General features: G+C 39.6%; 2 protein-coding genes across 3 annotated transcripts in view; one reads left to right on the top strand and one right to left on the bottom strand.

The window, feature by feature from the left end:
* The window catches only part of LOC124158864 (laccase-2-like), a 124,296-nt gene extending 106,707 nt beyond the window's left edge, over positions 1–17,589 (top strand). For both annotated transcript variants that reach the window (XM_046534255.1, XM_046534254.1), the window contains exons 9-11: positions 11,365–11,640; positions 12,317–12,550; positions 16,465–17,589. In XM_046534255.1, coding sequence (XP_046390211.1) covers positions 11,365–11,640; positions 12,317–12,550; positions 16,465–16,616 — 662 coding nt within the window. In that variant the 3' untranslated portion in view covers positions 16,617–17,589. The remainder of the gene's footprint in view (positions 1–11,364; positions 11,641–12,316; positions 12,551–16,464) is intronic.
* LOC124158863 (ubiquitin conjugation factor E4 A) overlaps positions 17,255–19,881 on the bottom strand; it is a 32,225-nt gene continuing 29,598 nt past the window's right edge. The window contains exon 10 of the mRNA XM_046534253.1: positions 17,255–19,456. Within this exon, the coding sequence (XP_046390209.1) occupies positions 19,264–19,456 (193 nt within the window). The 3' untranslated portion in view covers positions 17,255–19,263. The remainder of the gene's footprint in view (positions 19,457–19,881) is intronic.

Below are 19,881 nucleotides of genomic sequence, written 5' to 3'. Positions count from 1 at the left end.
TCACCAGGATCGTTACTGTCGCTCTGGTCTGTCTGAGAGGGAAAATTTAAAATTCCACCACGCATTAGGAAAATTAAAAATCCACCAGCCGGTCTGACGTTATACTTTGCTACTTTAGAATAGGTACCTCGAAAAAAGCAGGGACTTCTAAGACCTAGAAAATTTGAAATAACGATAATAAGGAGGATCTATGGCCCAATCAAAGAAAGAGAGAGATTAAGTATTAAAAATTATCGTAGGCATAAATTACATTCTAGAAGAGAAGGGCGTAGATTTTCAAAGGGACTGCGGCTAGCATGGTTGGATTTTATAAAAAAAATAGTCATAGAAGGAATACCTACATCAATTCATAATATCTAAGTGGAAGGTGTAAGGAAGAGGTTTAGACGTCCAAATCGATAGTTACATCAGGCATAAGAAGGCTTGGAGGCAATGGAGTCGCAAGGTGGAGTGAGAAAGCAATAAGCACAGAATCGAGGCACACCGTTGAATAAGTCAAGGCTCAAGCCGGGCTGCATATTGTCCCCTTAAATTTTTCATGCGTCTCTAATTATAATTTAAAAAATCTGTAAAATTCATGCGGCATTGTGTGAAATAATGTTTGTTCTCGCTTAAAATCACGAGGATCATTTAGCCTTTATCCCAAACCAGAGCATCTGAGTATGCTCCTTCTATGCCATTTATTATTGTCTTCCGCGACGACTACATATTTTGATATTGGACATCAAAATAGGGGCAAAATCGTAATCCCAGTGCATCAAATTAAAAAGCATTGAACTAAGTGTAAAATGTTCTAATAATTCAAGAAATTTCTCCAGTTATTTTTATTTCTGTGCCTAGAAATTTTTAGATATAAATCATCCTGATGTCAGCTCCATCATACGTAGTACATAAACATGTAATGGAGAAATAGTCATATCGATATATAGTTACATTTATAGGGAAAGTAAATGCTCGCAACTGCACTGAATTTACATTCAAACGAGAGGGAGAGAGAAATGTTCTGATATAGTCTGCTGTCGGTTCTTGAGACGCGAACCAGCATGCGTTAATTCTCATTATTCTAGTTGCCTTAAAACATTTCAGTAGGTACAGATAGTGAGTGGGACATTGGTGCCCACGCGTCGGCCTACATTCTCTACGATTGCAAACGCGTCAATTGGGAACGCAGTCGATCAGTGGCCTGTCAGTGTTGCCCTTGGCACTCCGTCGCCTTTTACGATCACTGTTGTCGCCGCTGCTACAGTTCGCACGCCTCTCCGTGTCTCTTCATAATCGGCACGCTATAGACAGTCTTAAGGCCGCTTTACACGGGGCACGTACTTGTACAATCTGACCCATGTACGAGGGCGCAGTCAAAATTGCGTCGCGCAAAGCGGTGAATTGCTGGAACACATGCGAGAATGTGTGGACGTGAGATGGCAAAATAGCCCCTGTTCTAATTTCGCTCATGTATTCGCGCAATTCCACGCCATTTTAGAAATTAATGCTGTTCTAACCTGCGCAATTCCGTGCACCGTGTAAAAGGGCCTTTCAAGTAGTTAGAGCGGCATGAAGTCAAGTGATGTACTCGGGCTACCGATTATTTACGCAAAAAAAATCGCCAAAAAAATCAAACAAAATAAAACATAATTAGGAATGAAATGTGAGTGGATTTTTGCACCTCAGCGCAATGCAAACGTCAAAAATTATTTTAAAAAGGTATTTACAGTAGTCAAATTGACTAGTTTCGACACTGCTTCCAACCTTTGCACACTGAACTGTTGACGACACTTTTGACATATTTACAATCTAAGTGTTAAACCCTAAATAAATATGTTAATTTATAAACAAAAGATATGTAAGACGTTTGTAAAAGCCGGAGAGCTAACTATATTTGTATAATTTAGGTGAAGTCCGTGTAGTGGTTTTCGTTTTGCGATGTTGGGTCCAGAGATTCCCTGTCGCCTAGCCAGTTTCAGGCAGTTTTTCGCAAATGTCTTTCTTATTTTATCATGATCCTATACCTTCCTGAGCATATTTAGATTCTTCACAAAATTTTGCTTCTGATTAGTGTCGTCTCAACAACATTTCTTACCAGCAACTTCGCTATCTCGAAAAAAACGTATTTCTCCATAAGAGAACATGTTAAATTATCCTAATTTTACCGTCAAATATCTCAAAAACGGCATATGGGAATCCCTCTTTCTTTGGATCATTGGAAAGTGTATCTTTCAAAGAATATAAGACCAAAGTTCAATCAAATTCTTGTCACTTTTAGCGAGGTGCTCTAACTACTTTTAGGGCTAGAAAGACAGTAAAAATCAGCCAACTGTTCCATCTACTTCTGTTGAATGGATTTCAATTTTCCAATTTTTTCACTCTTTGAAGGTGACCAGGGGCGCAGCTAGGAATTAAGGCTAGGGGGGGTTTTAGGCGCAACTAATACTTATGGGTGTGGGGGTATTGCATACCCATCAGGGTAAGCAGGAGTTGCGGGGGCCCTCCTCCAAAAAATTTTTAAGAATAATGGTTCAAAATGGCTAGTTTTTCGCTTTCTGAGAGATATTTGATAAATCCTAACACTATTCTGTAAGTAACACTGATTCAAATAAGTAAAATGGATTAAACTTTAAAATTTCTCTGAGCTCTGGGGGGGGGGGTTTATCCCTCAAACCCCCCCCCCTCGCTGCGCCACTGCAGGTGACCACCTGGTTGCGGAGCTGGAGCGAGGTTGTCTCCTCATAATCAAGGATTATAATAATAAAACGCCTTTATTGGTGCGGAATTGCGACTATGAAGTCCCTCCCAACCAAACCCTCGACGTTGAAATAATACTATATATTAAGAAATATTTGCATAGACTATTATAATATTTCATGAATGATTTAATTTCTATTCCATTTTAGAACATAGAGATTCAGAGAATTACGAACAAACAAAATAGAAAAAACTACTAATATAGCACAAAATAGTTATGTTGTGCGTGAAAAAATGTGCATATAGAATTAGGAGATTCATGGAATATGAAGAAAAGTTCGCCCATGGCCAAAAAATGCTTACGTCCCCAAACTCTCGTCAATGAGCTAATATTAAATATTTATAAATATTTGCATGATGCATGATCAATGAAAATAAACGCGAAGAATTTGAATACAGATACAGATAAAAAAGCTATTTCATTAAGGAGCATGGTGGTATAGAAAATTACGAACGTGTGACATTCGTCAATATACTGATATAGCAATAGCAATTTACTAAGTTCTGCAAGTGTAATTTCGTCTCGTTCCGCACCTTTTCTCCCGCCGATTGAGAAGAAAAGGGTATGGATCGGGTAACAAGAAAACTCCGACACGACGTCATCATACAGAAGTTGATGGAAGGAAAAAATATTTGCAAAAACAGAGAGAGCGACCGAGAATTTTACATGCAGATATACTCTCGATGGAAATGGGACGCATCTCTTACAATTATAGAAAGAGAAAGTTTGAAGGTAGAGTTTGTTAGATGCCATGGCTCAAACTCATGCTTTTCAACATCAAATGGTACCATACATAATGTTTTGAATTACGCAGTCCCCGAGGGTGATACATACTTGATTGATGCATACTTTGCCATGAAACTCGGGTGACGTGATAGTTGAAAGAGCAAAAGTACCGAGTCATGAAATCCGATGTATTTCACTTAAAATACAATAGGAACACTCGCAATCTATGCAATATTCTCTGAACAATGGACATGAACAGCTGAGTATGCTATTTCTACGCCATTTCTCATTGCTTTCTTAACGCGACGACTACCGTATTTAAAAATGCACCAACTTAATTCAAACTTGCCGTGGATGACGTAGTTCGATATCGAAAAGCAAAACAAGAGTACTTAGATTGAAGGTTACTCAATGAAATATAATTTGATTGGTATCTTTTCCAGCTGTTATAGCCGACTATACTCTATTTTCGTAAACGTGTTTTGGGAAAGCCCAATTTGTTAACAATACCCGGTCGCTTACATTGAGAAGACGCCCGCAGAATATTTGGAATTTTTTTACGGAAACTAAATTTCTTCCACATTTCTCAGTAGAATGTACTTCATTACACCACTATTTGGTCGTTCGGCCAGATCTGGAATCTCTTGCCATTAAAATAAATCGGTATAAGGAGAGGAAATATGAATTAAAAATAAAATCATAAGAAAATATATAAAGAAACAATTTATAAGAACCTAAATCTGGAGTATGCTCCTATACGGAAGTGAGGCATGGACATTGGACAATGACCGCAGCGGAGAAAGCAAGGATAGAGGCCTTTGAAATGTGGTGCTACAGAAGAATGATGAAAATCAAATGGATCGACCGAGTTAGTAACGAGGAAGTCCTAAGAAGGGTAGGAGAGAAGAGAAGCATCATGAAAACCTTAATAAGAAGACAGAACAACCTTATAGGCCACATATTGAGACATGATGGCCTGATGAAGACAATCGTCGAAGGACAAGTGGAAGGCAAGAATGGAAAAGGAAGACCCCGAACAAAATATATGGAACAAGTAAAGAGAGATGTGAAAGAGAAGATATACGTAGGTGTGAAAAGATTAGCTGATAGGAGAACTGAGTGGAGAGCTGCGTCAAACCACTCCTAGGATTGTTGGCCAGTGATGATGATGATGATGAAGAAAATATACATCCTTCATTCAGCAATTCCCTCGTAATTTAAAAAAATATAACAAAAAAACTCGAAATTTAGCGCTAACTTTTGCATGAATTGGTGACGTCATGGCAATTTCAGCTTGTTGATACCTTCAGAAAGAAGCGCTCATTGAGAGAAGGAATAGCTCATTGGAGAGTAAACAGCAACGAACCACGCGAAACCCATGCGCAAGGCCGTGGAGTGGCTCACAAGTGGCTACTCGATGAGAGCGTGGCGTCATCAACTTATCAGCGGAAGGGTCATGTCCGTCGATTTTTCGTTGCAATTAGCTAGAGAAGCAGGCAACGGATCGAACAGAGGAAAATACAGGTCTATTTATTTTTTCAAACTCTACCAAAATCGACATTCAGTCCAATCAGGTAAAAGAGCTCATTCTAGGATCGTTCTTCCTTAAATAAATTATTTACTGCCATAAAATAATTCACAGGCAGGTCAGTCCACGGGGCGATGCAGAGGCAGCTATCGAAACGTCGGCCTACAAGCAAATCACCCGGTAGAAAACCCGAGGAGATGTCGCCAGTTTGGATATGCGTACCGGGACCTAATATTTTAAAAGTAAAGCACTACTACTAACTTAGGGACATCATTCCTTCGACGCCCCAGTTTTCGAAATAGTTACATTTTATAATGTCTGCTAAAAATTAAGGGTGTGTTTAGCTTCCAGAATTATGCAAAGGAAATATATAGATAACCTAAAGGAATGAAAGGTTTTCCATTGCGTGCGGAGTAGCAACAAAAAAAGCAAACTTAGGCAACCCATATACATCCAAGCATTTCAAGCAAGATTTCATCAGAGTCATACGCTGGGAAAGACCAAAATCGTATAGCCTACCCACACATTTAATCCACGCTTGATTTTCAAATATAAGCTGCCTTTATCTCACACCCTCCTAAAACTTTCGATTTTTTTAAACTTCTAGTAGAAGTTACATTGAGGAATCATGTTTTACCAAGTATAAAATATGATGAAATTTTTAAAACTGACGGCCCAACGCTGAATTATGGTATACAAATTTCCCTGAGAGGTCCCGGGACGCTGTTCCGGCGCGTTAAATTAAGCACTACCCAGTAGTCTCCTCATATCTATCTGGGTAGTCGTCTCAAGGATCAAAGCTTTCGGGCGGTAAAGGGACGAGCTGAGTCCCCCAAAGCCGCCATTTGATGAGGTACGATTTATTTTGAAATCTTCAAGAAAATGATGAATTGGTCGTTTTTCGGATCAACCTCCTTGAGCCGGATCTCATGCCGGCACATCAAGAACTTGGGAATAAAATCCAATATATTTGCAAAGTCAGCTTCCCTTAGCTACGTGGGCCAGTTCATGGCATTTACATATACTTTTTTCGGCGTTATCAGCGTCGGTGACCGACATTCTGAAGAACTTTAAGTCCACTTTCTAAAGGACTTTAATAAATGCCAGTCGTAATTTCGTTAGAGCATTTCCTTTCTTGTGCAAATGGCTGGTGTCCTAACACCCCCTGCTACACGCCTTTCAGGCGGCTTACGGGGTAGTATGTAGATGTAAACAATATGGATTGTTCGTTTTTCGGATCAATCTCCTTGCGCAGGATCTCATGCCGCCACACTAAGAACTTTGGAAGAAAATCAGATATTTGTGCAAAGATCGGCTTCCATTAGATCCGTGGATATGGGCCATTTCATGACATTTTCATAAGCATTATGGATTTTTCGTTTTTCGGATCAACCTCATTGAGCGGGATCTCATGCCGCCACATCAAAAACTTGGGAATAAAATCAAATATTTCTGCCGAGATCGGCTTCCCTCAGCTCCCTGGACATGATCGAAACGAAACTAGAGAAACCAATTTTCGACTTTTTGTCCAGTAGAAAATGTCTGGAGCTAGAGAAAACGTCTGGGTCCGTTTCTCTGGGGCAATTCCGACGATATTCCGCATGTCATTTTCATCCGCGAGGGAGAGAGGGAAAAAAGACGTAATCAGCGTCGGTGACCCACATTCTGAAGAACGCTATTTTCTTCTTCCTACATCCCTCGCGATACTCTTTGGTACCTTCACATTGAAGAAGGACTTTCTAAAGATGCAGGCCGCAAAAATACAGATTGTAGGTTATTCCTGCCAAGGTCCATTGACCAACTGACACATGATGACAGGAGCCTGGAACGAGGTTTGAAAGCAATGCGACCGCACGCTACACGATACAGCGTGTGATACGTACCAAAAATTTCACTCGGTATTGTAAAGTAAGGATGCTTTCTAACTCTCTTCTCTACCGAAAGGTTAGCGACTAGCATTGCGTTGGTGGTGATTCTGACACGGCTGTCCCTATGATATAGCTGAAGGCACTCTTTTGACTCATCGCGCTACTCTATGGAAAGAATAAAAGACACTTTCACCTATGGCCGTTGGAAAAAGGTTGTTTGTCTGAGAGAGTATAAAATACTGGGATGAATACTTAACTCATCTTCTAAACATGTAAAGACGGTGAGAAAACGATACTGAGCTTGATGGCATTTACGGTGACGATATCAGCGTTGTGACGCGTCGCTAGTTTGAGGATTCCGCGATCGCTACTTAAACAGAGTAATATTGCTTCATGATTATCGCCCGACCACTTTTTTACTTGTGTGAATTGTCATATTAATCAAGGAAGTGCTTGATGCGGAAAAAGGGCATCCATTACGTGAGGCGTTCAGAGGGGAGTGGACCAAACCGATTCTCATCTCCCCCGGCAAGTGTCACGTAATTTTCTTCCGTAAGAAACAGTGTAAAATTGCGATAAAACTGGGTTGAAATCACCAAAACATGCTTCTCTACTTAAATATTACTGAATTGTACACAATAATATTCATTAATATTTAAGGGACCAAAAGAGTGACTGCTTGACCCAAAATCACGTGGTCATTCCCACGATACCTTTTTCCGTCACATTCCGTATCCACAACTGTCATTCAATTAAAAGCCAAGCGTGGCGTTACAATCGGGGGGGGGGCGTTTGGGGGATACCCCCCCCCCCCAGAGCTCAGAGAAATTTTTAACTTTAATCCATTTTACTTAATTGGATTGATATTACTAATAAGAGGATTAATAAAATATCCCTCAGAAAGCCGTATAACTCACCATTGTGAACCGTTTATCTTAAAATTCCGCAATTTATTAATCTCGCACCTACCGCTTATTGTGGTGGGTATTCCATACCCCCTCAAACCCTGGTATTAATTGCACCTGAACCCCCCCCCCCCCCCCCCCCAGCCTTAATTCCTAGCTGCGCCCCTTTTCAGCGACGGAATAGGGACGTGCCGCGTGATGGAAAAAGGGATGAGATTTCCATCCCTCGAGCCATCGTGGAAAATGATCGAGTGGAACGGCCATTGGAGGGATTGGTGGAGCTGTCCCTCGGGAGTGATGGAAAATATGATCATGTGATTCAGGCTTGAGAAAACGTAGATGTTCCTCCTGGCAGGCAAGCAGCCATGGGCGAGAGAAACGGCTCCGGGTACTTTCGACTCTTCCCCCTCCGATTTTTTTTCTATGTGGCGTCAACCCGCGACACATTTGCTGAAGAGCCTCCTATCCTAGGGGCATATATACCATGGCACTCCATTTTCTCGATATACATATAGTTTCATTTTATAATTTCCGTTAATAACCAACGATGAATTCATCGTTAAGAATTATGTAAATGAATTATATAGCTGGCTAAATGAAATGTATGGTTTTCTGATGCGCACGAATTGACCACAAAAAATCAGCACAGGCAACCCGTCTACCTCCCCACCCCTCTCCTCCCTCCAGTGGTGGATACATATGGGGGGCGTAGGGGGCGCGCGCCCCCCTTGCGAGGCCGCCCGCACTGCCGAATACTAATTTTTTTTTTTAATTTACAACTGCGGAACCACAGTTGTAATTTTTTTATATCACAAGATGACACTGTCTTGTATCTGTGTATAATCAGTTTGTACAACACTTTCCTCAACTTTGCATGTGACTTGATTTTTTTGTTACGATTAAAAGGAAAAGGTATCTCAAGATATTTTTTGCGTCCCCCCTTCAGTTTTTTCTGTATCCGCCGCTGCCTCCCTCGATGCAAATGTTTGGCTAAACGAGTCATATTCATGACCGGATTTTCCTGTAGGCTAACAAGGCTTCAGGCTAGGGTCATTTTGCCACATTTTTTCATGAAGGTAAATGCCAATCACAACGTTTTTCACTTAACATATTGATATATATCACAGCATTGATGTATTTTATTATCTCTCAAGTAATTCACAAATTTGAAAATGGGAGGTGAAAGGTCCTCATTAGTGGAATAGCCTAAGGCCTCATCTGATATAAATCCGACCCTGTTAATATTATTAAGTTTTTCTAAAGCCAAACGATAAATTTGCTTTCGAGCACCATCTTCTTTCTTTTAAAAAAGGGCCTATGCATTGAAGAATGCTTTCGGCCTGGATGAATATCAAGGATGTAAGAGTCTTTTTGTGGTGGCGCAAAGATATAAACATAATTGGCTATGCCTATTAAAAGAAAAAGTTTCGCAATGAGATCTACACGGTTTCGCTCCGACCGAACCGAGTTTAGGAAATCGTTTAAAGTTCTCTGTCAAATGGTTTATTTTGGCCAGTCACGCTCTGTTGAATTCAGGAGAAATGAATGGATGGAACCAATTTCGTACGTTTCGCCATTTTATGCTCGTTTACGTAACTCTTCCGTCGCAATCGAGATACTCGCAATCGACCTCCACGAAATTGACTGGTCGGCTTTTTCGAAACATAAAGGTTTCCATTAGACTCGCGTAACTGCAGTTACGCAAATCGGACGAACCATTTAGCCTCACCGTGTTTCATCCGGATGATATTTGGCCAAGTCGCATTCCTTGCACTTAAACGCACCTGAAAGCCGTACCCAAAAAATATTTTTAAAGCGTGCAGTGGCGGATTTAGGGGGCGGCTACTCCTCCCCTGCTCCCAAAAGAGAACAGTCTTCTTAAATTTGACCAATGAATAAGTAGTATGACTAACAGAAAAATATTTGAACCAAGAATACTTTTACAAATACTTATGAAACAGCGCTATCCAAGAATGGAATGTAAAACAGCCATCAGAATTGACGTCACGCCAGAAACATTCATATTCTCCTAATCAGTGGCACAGCGAGGGGGGGGGGGTTTGGGGAATGAAACCCCCTCAGAACTTAGAGAAATTTTAAAATTTAATCCATTTACTTAATTGGTTAAATATTACGTATAGAATAGTGTAAGGATTAATAAAATATCCCTCAGAAAGCCATAAAACTCACCATTTTGAACCATTTATCTGAAAAATTTTCTGGGGGAGGGCATATTCCATATCCCCCAGAACTGGTTGCCCATAAAACCCCCATGGCCTTAATTCCTAGCTGTGCGCCTGCTCCTTATAGAAAAGAGTGGGCTGCCTGTGAATATAAATGAAGGGTAATGCAAGGCATGCTTATATGTAGTACTATTAATTGCAAAAAAATATGGAGAAATTGTGAATCTCTTTTCCAGTTTATTGAAGAGGCAAAAATAATACTTTATTATGCATTGCCCTTCCCATCTGTTACAGCTCCTTGACAGACTCTCAAAAAAATGACCTCCATAACTTCCCTTCTCATTGGGCATATATGAAATTACCCATCTCTGGGTGTATGAATTGGAATGGTATTTGGAGGAGGGGGGACTGTCAGCTGAGGTTATTTTCACCATGAGGGAAGGGTAGAGAAGGAAGGGTGGAGAGAAACCCAGCATCAGAATTAACCTGCTCTTAACAAAAGGCACCAAGGGGACCAAGGCTTGAGGTCCCATCTTAAGGATATTGTGCTGTACTTGAATTGCCCTCCACTAAGCACTTAAGCAGTGGTTGAGCAGTCTCTGACTAATCTCCTTCATTGCCAGGGTTGGAGATTAGACCCACAGGACGGGTAAGCCAATACCCTAGCCACCAGGGGTGCAGCTAGGAATTAAGGCTGGAGGGGGTTTTAGGCGCAACTAATACGTAGGGGTAAGAGGGTATTACATACCCACCAGGGCAAGCAGGAGTTGCGGGGGCCCTCTCCCAGAAAATGTTTAAGAATAATAGTTCAAAATGGCGAGTTTTATGCCTTTCTTAGGGGTATTTGATTAATCCTAACACTATTCTGTAAGTAGTACTTATCCAATTAAGTAAAATGGATTAAACTTAAAAATTTCTGTGAGCTCTGGGGGGGGTTTTATCCCCCAAAAACTCCCCTTGCTGCTCCACTGCTAGCCACCACACCAACCCAATCCCCTATGTATGAGCTGGCAAATGCAATGAAACTGGATTCTATCTTGCAAAATGCCCATCAAATCACGCAACATTTCAGCTTTTTTTGTGTGTATATGTAAGGGCGGATCCAGGATTTTTTCTGGGGGAGGGGGGGCACAAGGGTCCAGCAGGTGAACAGTCTTCTCTTATTTGTTCTCATTTTTCATCTTATCAAACAACATACAACAGTTACTGTGCAAAACATTCTCTTTATTTTAATATGAAAGTTATTAATATGAAATTAAATGATTGAGGCACCATAATACATAAAACCAAAGGAACATAATGATAATCGCATTAGAGATCTTGTCTATTTTTTTAACCGCCTGGGGGGGCGTGCCCCTTCCTTTCATCCGGCTTTATGGATATGAATAAAACCTGCTGTTTTATTTCATTCCAGTTCCTGGGAACAGAGACGTTCGTGTCCCTAGGGTAGCAAACTTCACTTTTATGTATCCACCATCCCCACTGGTGTCGCAAGCCAATGACATCCCTTCTGATCTACGATGCGGTCAAGATACATTCCCCAGGCGATGCCCCACGACCAGAGTGAGGAACATGAGCCACAGAGAAGAAGACGGCCAGCAAACAGAGAATGAAACCGACGTGTGTGAGTGCTTACATCAGATAGACATCACCTTGGGAGAGACAGTGGAGATGATTCTAGTGGACGAAGGTAAGTGATTGATGATGACCTTGAAGGGATAGCTTAAATAAAGGTGCTGTTATATCTATTAAATAGTCAATCATTCAGAAGGAGCCAATAAATGTATTTATTATATGTTATTATGCAATATTTTGGTCCTCCGTGTTATTTTCAGTAGCAACATCGAACTTCATGCATTATTTCTTTGGTTATTATTTCTCTTCTGATCTAATGTGTATTGCAATGTTACCATTACGTCTAGCTCATGAGTTTTAAAATATTCAATGAATTTAATGCTGATGGTTGTTTTCGGGAATATGCTGCATAAGTAACATTTTCTTACTCGACGTTAATCTAATGACCGTAAGAGCTTTTGCCTTCCATGAAAATTCAAAATCGGGTCAACAGTGCGTTAACGAAACCTATATAAGCTCGGTACGAGAACGGTTTTCCTCCCACTGTACATGTGTATATCCCGCCTTACAAATTTGATGTGTCTCATACAACACGCATAAATTAATTGTCCCAAAGCTAATAAAGCAACTGGACTAGTGGGTATTATTCTTAGGCAAACATCTGAATTGGTAGATTTGTTAACACCTCTAGGGATTGACCAGAAATGTAGAACTTTAACCATTCACATGCTCACATTTCTTATTTTTAAGTGAAACTAATACATTCCTAACTCACATTTTTTCTGTTTTAGGTGGAGCAAGTGATTGGGGACATGTGTTCCATATGCATGGGTACAGTTTTCATGTGGTGGCCATTGGATCACTGGAAGCTGAGGACTTGAAAGGGCCAAGGATAACAGAAGCAATCAAGGATCTGGATAGAAATGGAAAAATTCACAGAAACTTGGTCGATCCCATTCTAAAAGATACTGTGTCCATTCCAAATAGAGGATATGCAGTTCTGAGATTCAAAGCAGATAATCCAGGTAAGCTACAGCAATGTATTTTCCATAGCTTTAGCCAGCAGAGGTGTCTATCCTTTAACTCCCACTTCAAAAGTCTCTACTTTTTCTTCGTTTCATTTCCCTGATTCCTACTACTCCCAGATTCAATCTTTGCATTTCCACATGTTCACTTCAGCTTACCCACCTGTGAGTCAGAAAATTTACTATTTTTTTCATTTAGCGGGTGTAACTATTTTGAAAAATGAGAAGTTAGAGACATGAAACTCATTGTGTCTATACTATACAAGGTAACCTACGTAGTGCGACTGGAAGTTGTGTGACCTACCAGTGGTTCTTGCTGAATCACAAGGCAGAGTGTGACCCACAGGTGTGATAAGAGTGTGACCCTTAGGTCACACTCTTGGCAGACTGGTGGAGCTACGCAAAATGGCCAACCATACACAGCTTAGCTCACCAATTATGATGAGAGAAAACCCATTGCCATGCTATTTTGTGCGAACCACATATATTCAGTGTGTTACAGGTACCCACACTCTGATATTACATCAGAATTGAGTTTGAAAACTAGAGTTGAAAAAAATGGGATTCCCACCACCTTGGTGGCACTCACATGGCAGGTGGCTCCTCCATGAAACTCAACAGGAGACACTGGCCTGTCTCATGTTGAGTCCCTGAAATGGGGTTGTTCACTGCAATCCAAAATTGCATTTTAATACGATAATTCTGTTGGTGGATGGGAAAAATATGTTGTAACTGAAACAATAGTCTTCCTCACTTGGCCATTTTCTCATAATACCTTTTTGGGCTCTACCAAAAACAGAAAGGTCCCCACCCATTTTTCATGAGTTATGTAGACATCAATAAGTTTCTGGTTCATTAAGTTGTTCAGAGAGACCCGATCCTTGGCAGAAAGAATCACTCAAAAGAGTGTTAATGACAGCAAAGCATGTGAGAAGAATGGGCTAGGCCAAGAAGTAGAGGAGAAACAGTTAGCCACTATGCAAGGGTCAGTAGTGTCAGTCATTAACTTTTCAGTGAACCAACACTTTCAGCAGCAGCATACCTACATCATTGTCATGATGCAGGTATGCAGCTGCAAAGTTTCCTCAATTGAAATCTTTGTTACTCCAGACATATTATCAAATACTATACTACCATTATACCAGCCCGTCAATATTTAGCCTGGAATAGTTCGAGAAGTAGGCAAGCGATCAAAAAATGGAAGAACATGTTTATCTTTATTTTCCAAACTCCATTGCAATTGAAAATAATAAAAAAAATGGTAAAGGAGCCCTTTAGCAGAGCCGAGTCCAGGTAGTGGAAAGGAGGACCCAGGGCGTGCCCATGGTTTACACTCCAGAGGGTCGGGTCTTTAAGTCCGACACTTTTCACCCGCACACCTCAGAAGAGAAAGGACTAAGGAAGGAAAAAAGGAAAGGAAGCACCGCCGCCCAGTGACTCCTAGGAAAGGGTAGTGGTGGAAGGAGTAGAATAGAGAAATTCCAATGCCGTCATTAGGGTGACGTGGGCCATTACTAGCGAAACCATAATTTATCATTTCTTTGAAAAGGAAAGATTTTTCAATTGAGAAGAAACTCCCTATGATTTTCCGAAGATAGCCAAGTCCAGGCAGTGAGGTCATTCTTGAGGCACTGTACCGAAAGGGCCTCCAGCATAGCCTCTTGCTGCAGTGGGACTGAACGGTGGCAGTCCAATCTTTCAACAGTTCCCTCTGCCCACTCTCATTAGTGGGAGGATTCCGATTGTGGTGGCACTTTTAGGCAGTGTGGCTAGAAGATGACCCTTCAGAGAAACGCACGGGTAGTTCACACTGTGCATGATGCTCACCCCAGAGCCGGATTTACCGTAAGGCAAAATAGGCACATGCCTCGGGGCATCACAGTCCAAGGGGTGCCTTCTGTTAGGCAACCGACAATGATCTGTACTAGAGGCACCACGAAGGGCAACCCCGTCAGCAGGCTTATTGGTTCCGTCGGGCTGCAGGTGCCCTCTTTGTTAGGGCATTAAATGTGCTAAGTTAGGATTATAACAAAACTTGAACTGCGATGCCATAATTAATGAATTTGCCGAAAAGAAGACAAAAAGGAAACTTTTGAAGTAGTTCTCGTTGAGCTTGAGGCAGGCCCCGATACGTCTTCATTCATATTTTTAATCTGCACTGTAATTTCTCTAGAAGATATTGCAGAAAGATATGCAGTTAGCTGTATTTATATTTTAGAGGCTTTTATTCAGTTGAAAATGTAGTTCGTACCAGTGCTCTTCGTGTGTTTTGAAATTAGTTAATTTATACTTTATTTTGTACTACCACAGTTCATTCAGTTACAGCAGTATGTAATGTTTTTTATTTTTGAAGTTAGGTACTCTTCTTTTTTGTTGTATGAATTAAGGCTAGACATTATTTTTGGAAAGGGTATCGATTAAGTGTATTAGCTGCATAAAAGTTAAGCTGTTTCATGTAGTTTAACTCCAAGCTGTTTTTTTTATATTGAATTCTTTGCTTTCCCGGCATAAAAATTCAAGCATAAACTTATGCTGTCAGTCATATACTGTTTATTCCTTTTTCTGAACCTTACGTCATGCAAATGGCCTTATCATTAAAATCGGGGAGGGGGGCTCAAGTGAGGAGAGGTGATCAATGGAGAGGTGCCTATAACGTAACTTTGGGCAAATCCGGCCCTGGCATGCCCAAGACTAGGGCCCAGCAAAATAGCTTCCATATTTGGCCCCAAATGGTCGGCTACTTTCGAGTCATTTTCCCTTCCACTTTTTTGACAGAGAAGTGGACAAAGAGCTCACACACTGGTAGAGTAATCAGAAAACTACAGCCTAGCTACACCAGGCGACCAATTCTTGGGTACAGTCATACTCTCCCAGCTTTCCAGGAAATAATGCCTCACTTTTACCAGCTCTAAAGAACACTCCCACTACATAGTAACAAATTAGAGCCAAACAAATTTGTAAGGAATGCCCTCAGGCTTTTGTAAGGAGTGCTCAGTTGTTGATTTGCCTTAATCTGTGAATTCTAGGCAGTAGACCAAAGTGAGTATGTGGTAAAGCACAGCTACACTTAACTCAAGGCTCAAGCCTTCCACCACTTGCCAAGTTAAAGTTGGTGAGTTTGGGAAGCACATCGCTGGGCTCTACCTGTGACCTACCGCAATATCTCACCAGTCTGAACCGAGTTAGGGAGATTCAGCTCTGAAGCAAATGTGTTGAGATTCTTTAGTCTCCTACAGGTCCTAAGCAATCTCAAGTCCATGCCCCTTCCCAAAAATATTTGTCACACTTGACTGATTCTCTCTCATGGGTTGTCCCTGTCCAGAGGTGCCATTGTGGGACCATCTTACCTCCAAAATATTTTACTCATCAGGGTTCCATCCAACAACAAAAGAGTGGACTTACTAGGACTCCTAAGGATAATATGTACTGTGGTGTAAAATAAGGGTACAGAATCCAGAAAATTCAACCTTCGTTTATGTTAACCCAAAATGTGCTGCCCATATTTCAAATTTCATGTAACTAATTCAAATTTTTTATGATTGAAATTCACCATGCATTTGTCAATAAGTAAGAAGTAGTAAGGTGATGTGGGTACTTTCATTTATATTGCAATTATTATGATATGGTATTATTGCCCTATATCGGTTTTTTGTTGCAGTGAAATTACTATAAAAGTTCAAATAAATATTTTTCCGACACTAAGACCATGAGAGCCTATGTCAACATTTTGATTTGCAATTGTTATTTCTGGAAATAAGAATGTAAAGACCAATTTCTTAGAGCCAATTCATGAAATATATTCAAATAGCTTATTCTTGGAATTTCAAGAGAATGGCATTTACTTAACTCCTTAGTGACACCTCTTCAAAGCAAATTTGTCTCTGATAAAAACTCTATTAATTATATTTCAACAGGGTACTGGCTACTGCATGATCAGCATGTCTCGCACTCTTCCTGGGGTCTGAATGTGATTCTTCATGTTGGTCGTGACGATCAGATGCCTCCCCCACCTCCAGGATTTCCAAAATGTGGCAGTTGGATTGGTCCAGAGTTCTTTCTCATATAAGGGGCAGCCTTCCTTCCAGGACGACCTGACCATGAGCCAAAGCATGCATTCCATTCAACTTCCTTTAAAATACCACAAGGCTTCCTATGGCTGCAAATTTTTGCAGCCTTCCAACTCAAAGATGAAGCTTGCAGAGCATGGTAGAATTATTTTGTGATACTTGAGCCCCCTTATGTTAGAGAGCTATATCTCCTGTACTGAGATATATTTGAAGAACTACAGCAATAGACTTTCTTGTAAATGTAAAGGTTACACTTAGTAGAAAATTCAATTGAATCTCAAATTAAATGACAAGAAATGCACAAGTGTGATACAAACTAACCATGAAGCAAGCAGTATTGTTAAACAATTACTGAGAATTCAAGAAAAATGTGAATCGATAACAAACTTTTTATAAAACTAAAAATTAAAAAAAATGCAGCTACTGCCTTCAGATAATGCACAAACTTAAAGTATCGATTATAGTATTTAATTGATCACATATCCTGTGCATAGAGCAATATCCACGAAAGTTACTGTTGGTAGCATAGCTGTTATGACGATGCGAGTCTGTGATTTCATCTGCGTAGTTCTGAAACAGAACCCCAGATGGCAGATATTATTTGTTGAGAATGGAGGAGTGAGGAGAGATCATTATATTATTGTTTGAAAATTTTATTAAAAGATGTTTTTAACAGTTTATGTCAATAGTCAAAAGCATGTGATAACATTCACAGCACATTTCTGAAGGTGTACATGATGACATTCATGTCAATATTAGGCTAAATGTTGTCTGAGCAGACTAAAATAACTTGGGGACTCTGCTAAAGAGTACTTAGTGATTTGGGAAATTGATTTCTCAATCAAATCGCATGGTTGTGAAATTACTCAAACTGGAGCCTAATTATGCCTATTGGGCAACAGGAAAATTCCTTATTGAATGTATCATGTTGGATGGAGACTAATACTTGAGTGAAAGAGATTACTTAGTCAATTTTTCACCAAAACATAATCAGGATATTCTTCAGAAGTTATGACTTTGCCAAAATTCAAATATGGTAATTGGTTATTAAAAAAAAAACTAAATGTTACATGAATGGTATTGTTTCACTAATGAGTGAGTGACTGATTATTGTATGGATTTATTATTTTTTTTAAGTAAATTATATAAAATACCATGCTGTGTTCATTTCAACCATTCCCAGACCATGATTACATCAATTATTTACATGCCTCATGAGTTTTCATCATCAAATGCAATAATATTATTCCCAAAATAAAGCGAAAAAAGAGCATTTCTCATATATTGTAAATAGATGAGACATGAAAGTAAATTAAATTAAGAGAAATCATTAATATAATGGGGTCGTGGGACCATAGTGAATTATTTACTGGAAGTTGGTAAAAGTTTTGGTCATTATCCAAAGTTGGACTCTATACACTAATGCTTAAACATATACAATTCTAAACCAAAGACAACAAGACAGCTACCAGACACTAAATGACCCTAACACTTTTTACACCAAATTCCCCCTCTCGCATATCTACAAAACACAGCAAGGGTTTATTTTTTCCTCAACTCATTGCAGTAATACATTCTTCACCGGCCACCATACCATTCAGAAGACCTTCATTAACTCTCCAGATGAAGACACATACAATACATACACAAGAGAATCGATGGCAGTAATGTATTCAAGGCATGAGAAAACAATTGTTTTCCAAGAAAGAGACAGCCAGTTCCTCCACACAATATTTACACTCGCAGGATACACTCATCCAATTTGCTTCACTTCTTCTGTCATAAAAGAATGATTCTAAAAAAGTAACAAAAATAAAACTCTTGGACACTTCAGGGATGACTAGCATAGTCGGTTGATGGATCTGTTGTAATTTGTTTCTGAAAATTTCTGGAAACCAAACTTCAGCAATGCTAAAATAGCACTTTTCAATGCACATGGACTCAATTTAAGCCACTTCACCATCAACATTACCTTCATCATCCTGAGGTATAGCAATATATAGCTCTTTATGATAACATAATATTATTAGTCAAATAAACACATTTTCCATTATAATATGGTGACTAGCTAACAATTTCATATTTGCTTCAACAAATGATTGGGACAAGATTTTTTTTAAATTTGAATTACTCTCATTTCCGAACTAAAGCAATATGTCATCTCAAGAAAGCACCACACTCTAAGAAAAGGGTAAAACAAATTCCAGTAAATTCCTGCCTCCTGGCTTAGACAGCTATTGTCTTGAGAAGGTATTAAAGAGGTTCATCATTATGTAGATATGAATGCTAAACAGATAATTTTTTGAGCTTAACATCAAAAACCATCACAAACAGCTCGTTCTAACAGAGCACCATGGCTAGTGGTTTATTATAAATACATTACAAATATATTCCTCCAGCTAAATGTAAAACTGAGCTTTCACAAAACAGCTTCTCATCCAGTTACCTGAAGAACCTGGTGAAACCCCCATATATTCAGCACTGGAATACTCACAGAGTGATCTCAATCAAGTTTTAAGCACTCTTCACAAACAAATTTACAAGTAATGAGGTTGGAAAAAAGTAAAATGAAGAACAGGACACCCTAGTGTCCCGGAACCATTTGGCCTGAAGATCACAATTGAAAGTCATACCAACAAATTCTCATTAAGATGTGCTCATTTTCCCATCGTCATCCTTGAATGAAGTCCCAGCTCTCGAATCCTCTTCCATAGCCTTAACATTTGTTTTCTCTTTGATCCACGCTTCTATTCGGCATCGAAGTTCATCAGCAGGCTTCACCATGTCCAAAGTGAGTGGAGATCTATTGAAGGGATCCGTCTGGTCACTTAGGAGATGTCTGAGCATAGAAAATAACACATGATTGAGTCAACCGCATTACTATACCATACCAAAAATTCATCTTATTACTAGCAAGTCACAGAAATATGTTCATTTCTTATGGTATTCTATGAAAATCACAATGTTAGGTTGATATTTACTGATTACCACTTCATACAACCTTCAGATATGTTAATTATATTATGCACACGAAGCTCATTCAGATTTGATTCAAACATGAAAAAATATATCTTCCAGTTATGCCAAATAAATTCACTTACTTAAACCTGATATTGTACCAATTTATGTGCATTTATTTTGAAATACCATTCCATAAAAAATACATAAAGTAGACTCTCGTGAATATGAACATCGTTATTACAAAGTTAAGTTATGGTCCCGACCAAAGGGGTATGCTTATGTATGATAAAGGATACTTCACAT

Source organism: Ischnura elegans, chromosome 5 (genome assembly GCF_921293095.1).
Source record: "Ischnura elegans chromosome 5, ioIscEleg1.1, whole genome shotgun sequence".
NCBI classification, from domain to species: Eukaryota; Metazoa; Arthropoda; class Insecta; order Odonata; family Coenagrionidae; genus Ischnura; species Ischnura elegans.
Note: the sequence above shows the minus strand (reverse complement) of the source record. Positions and strands in the feature narration are given on the sequence as shown.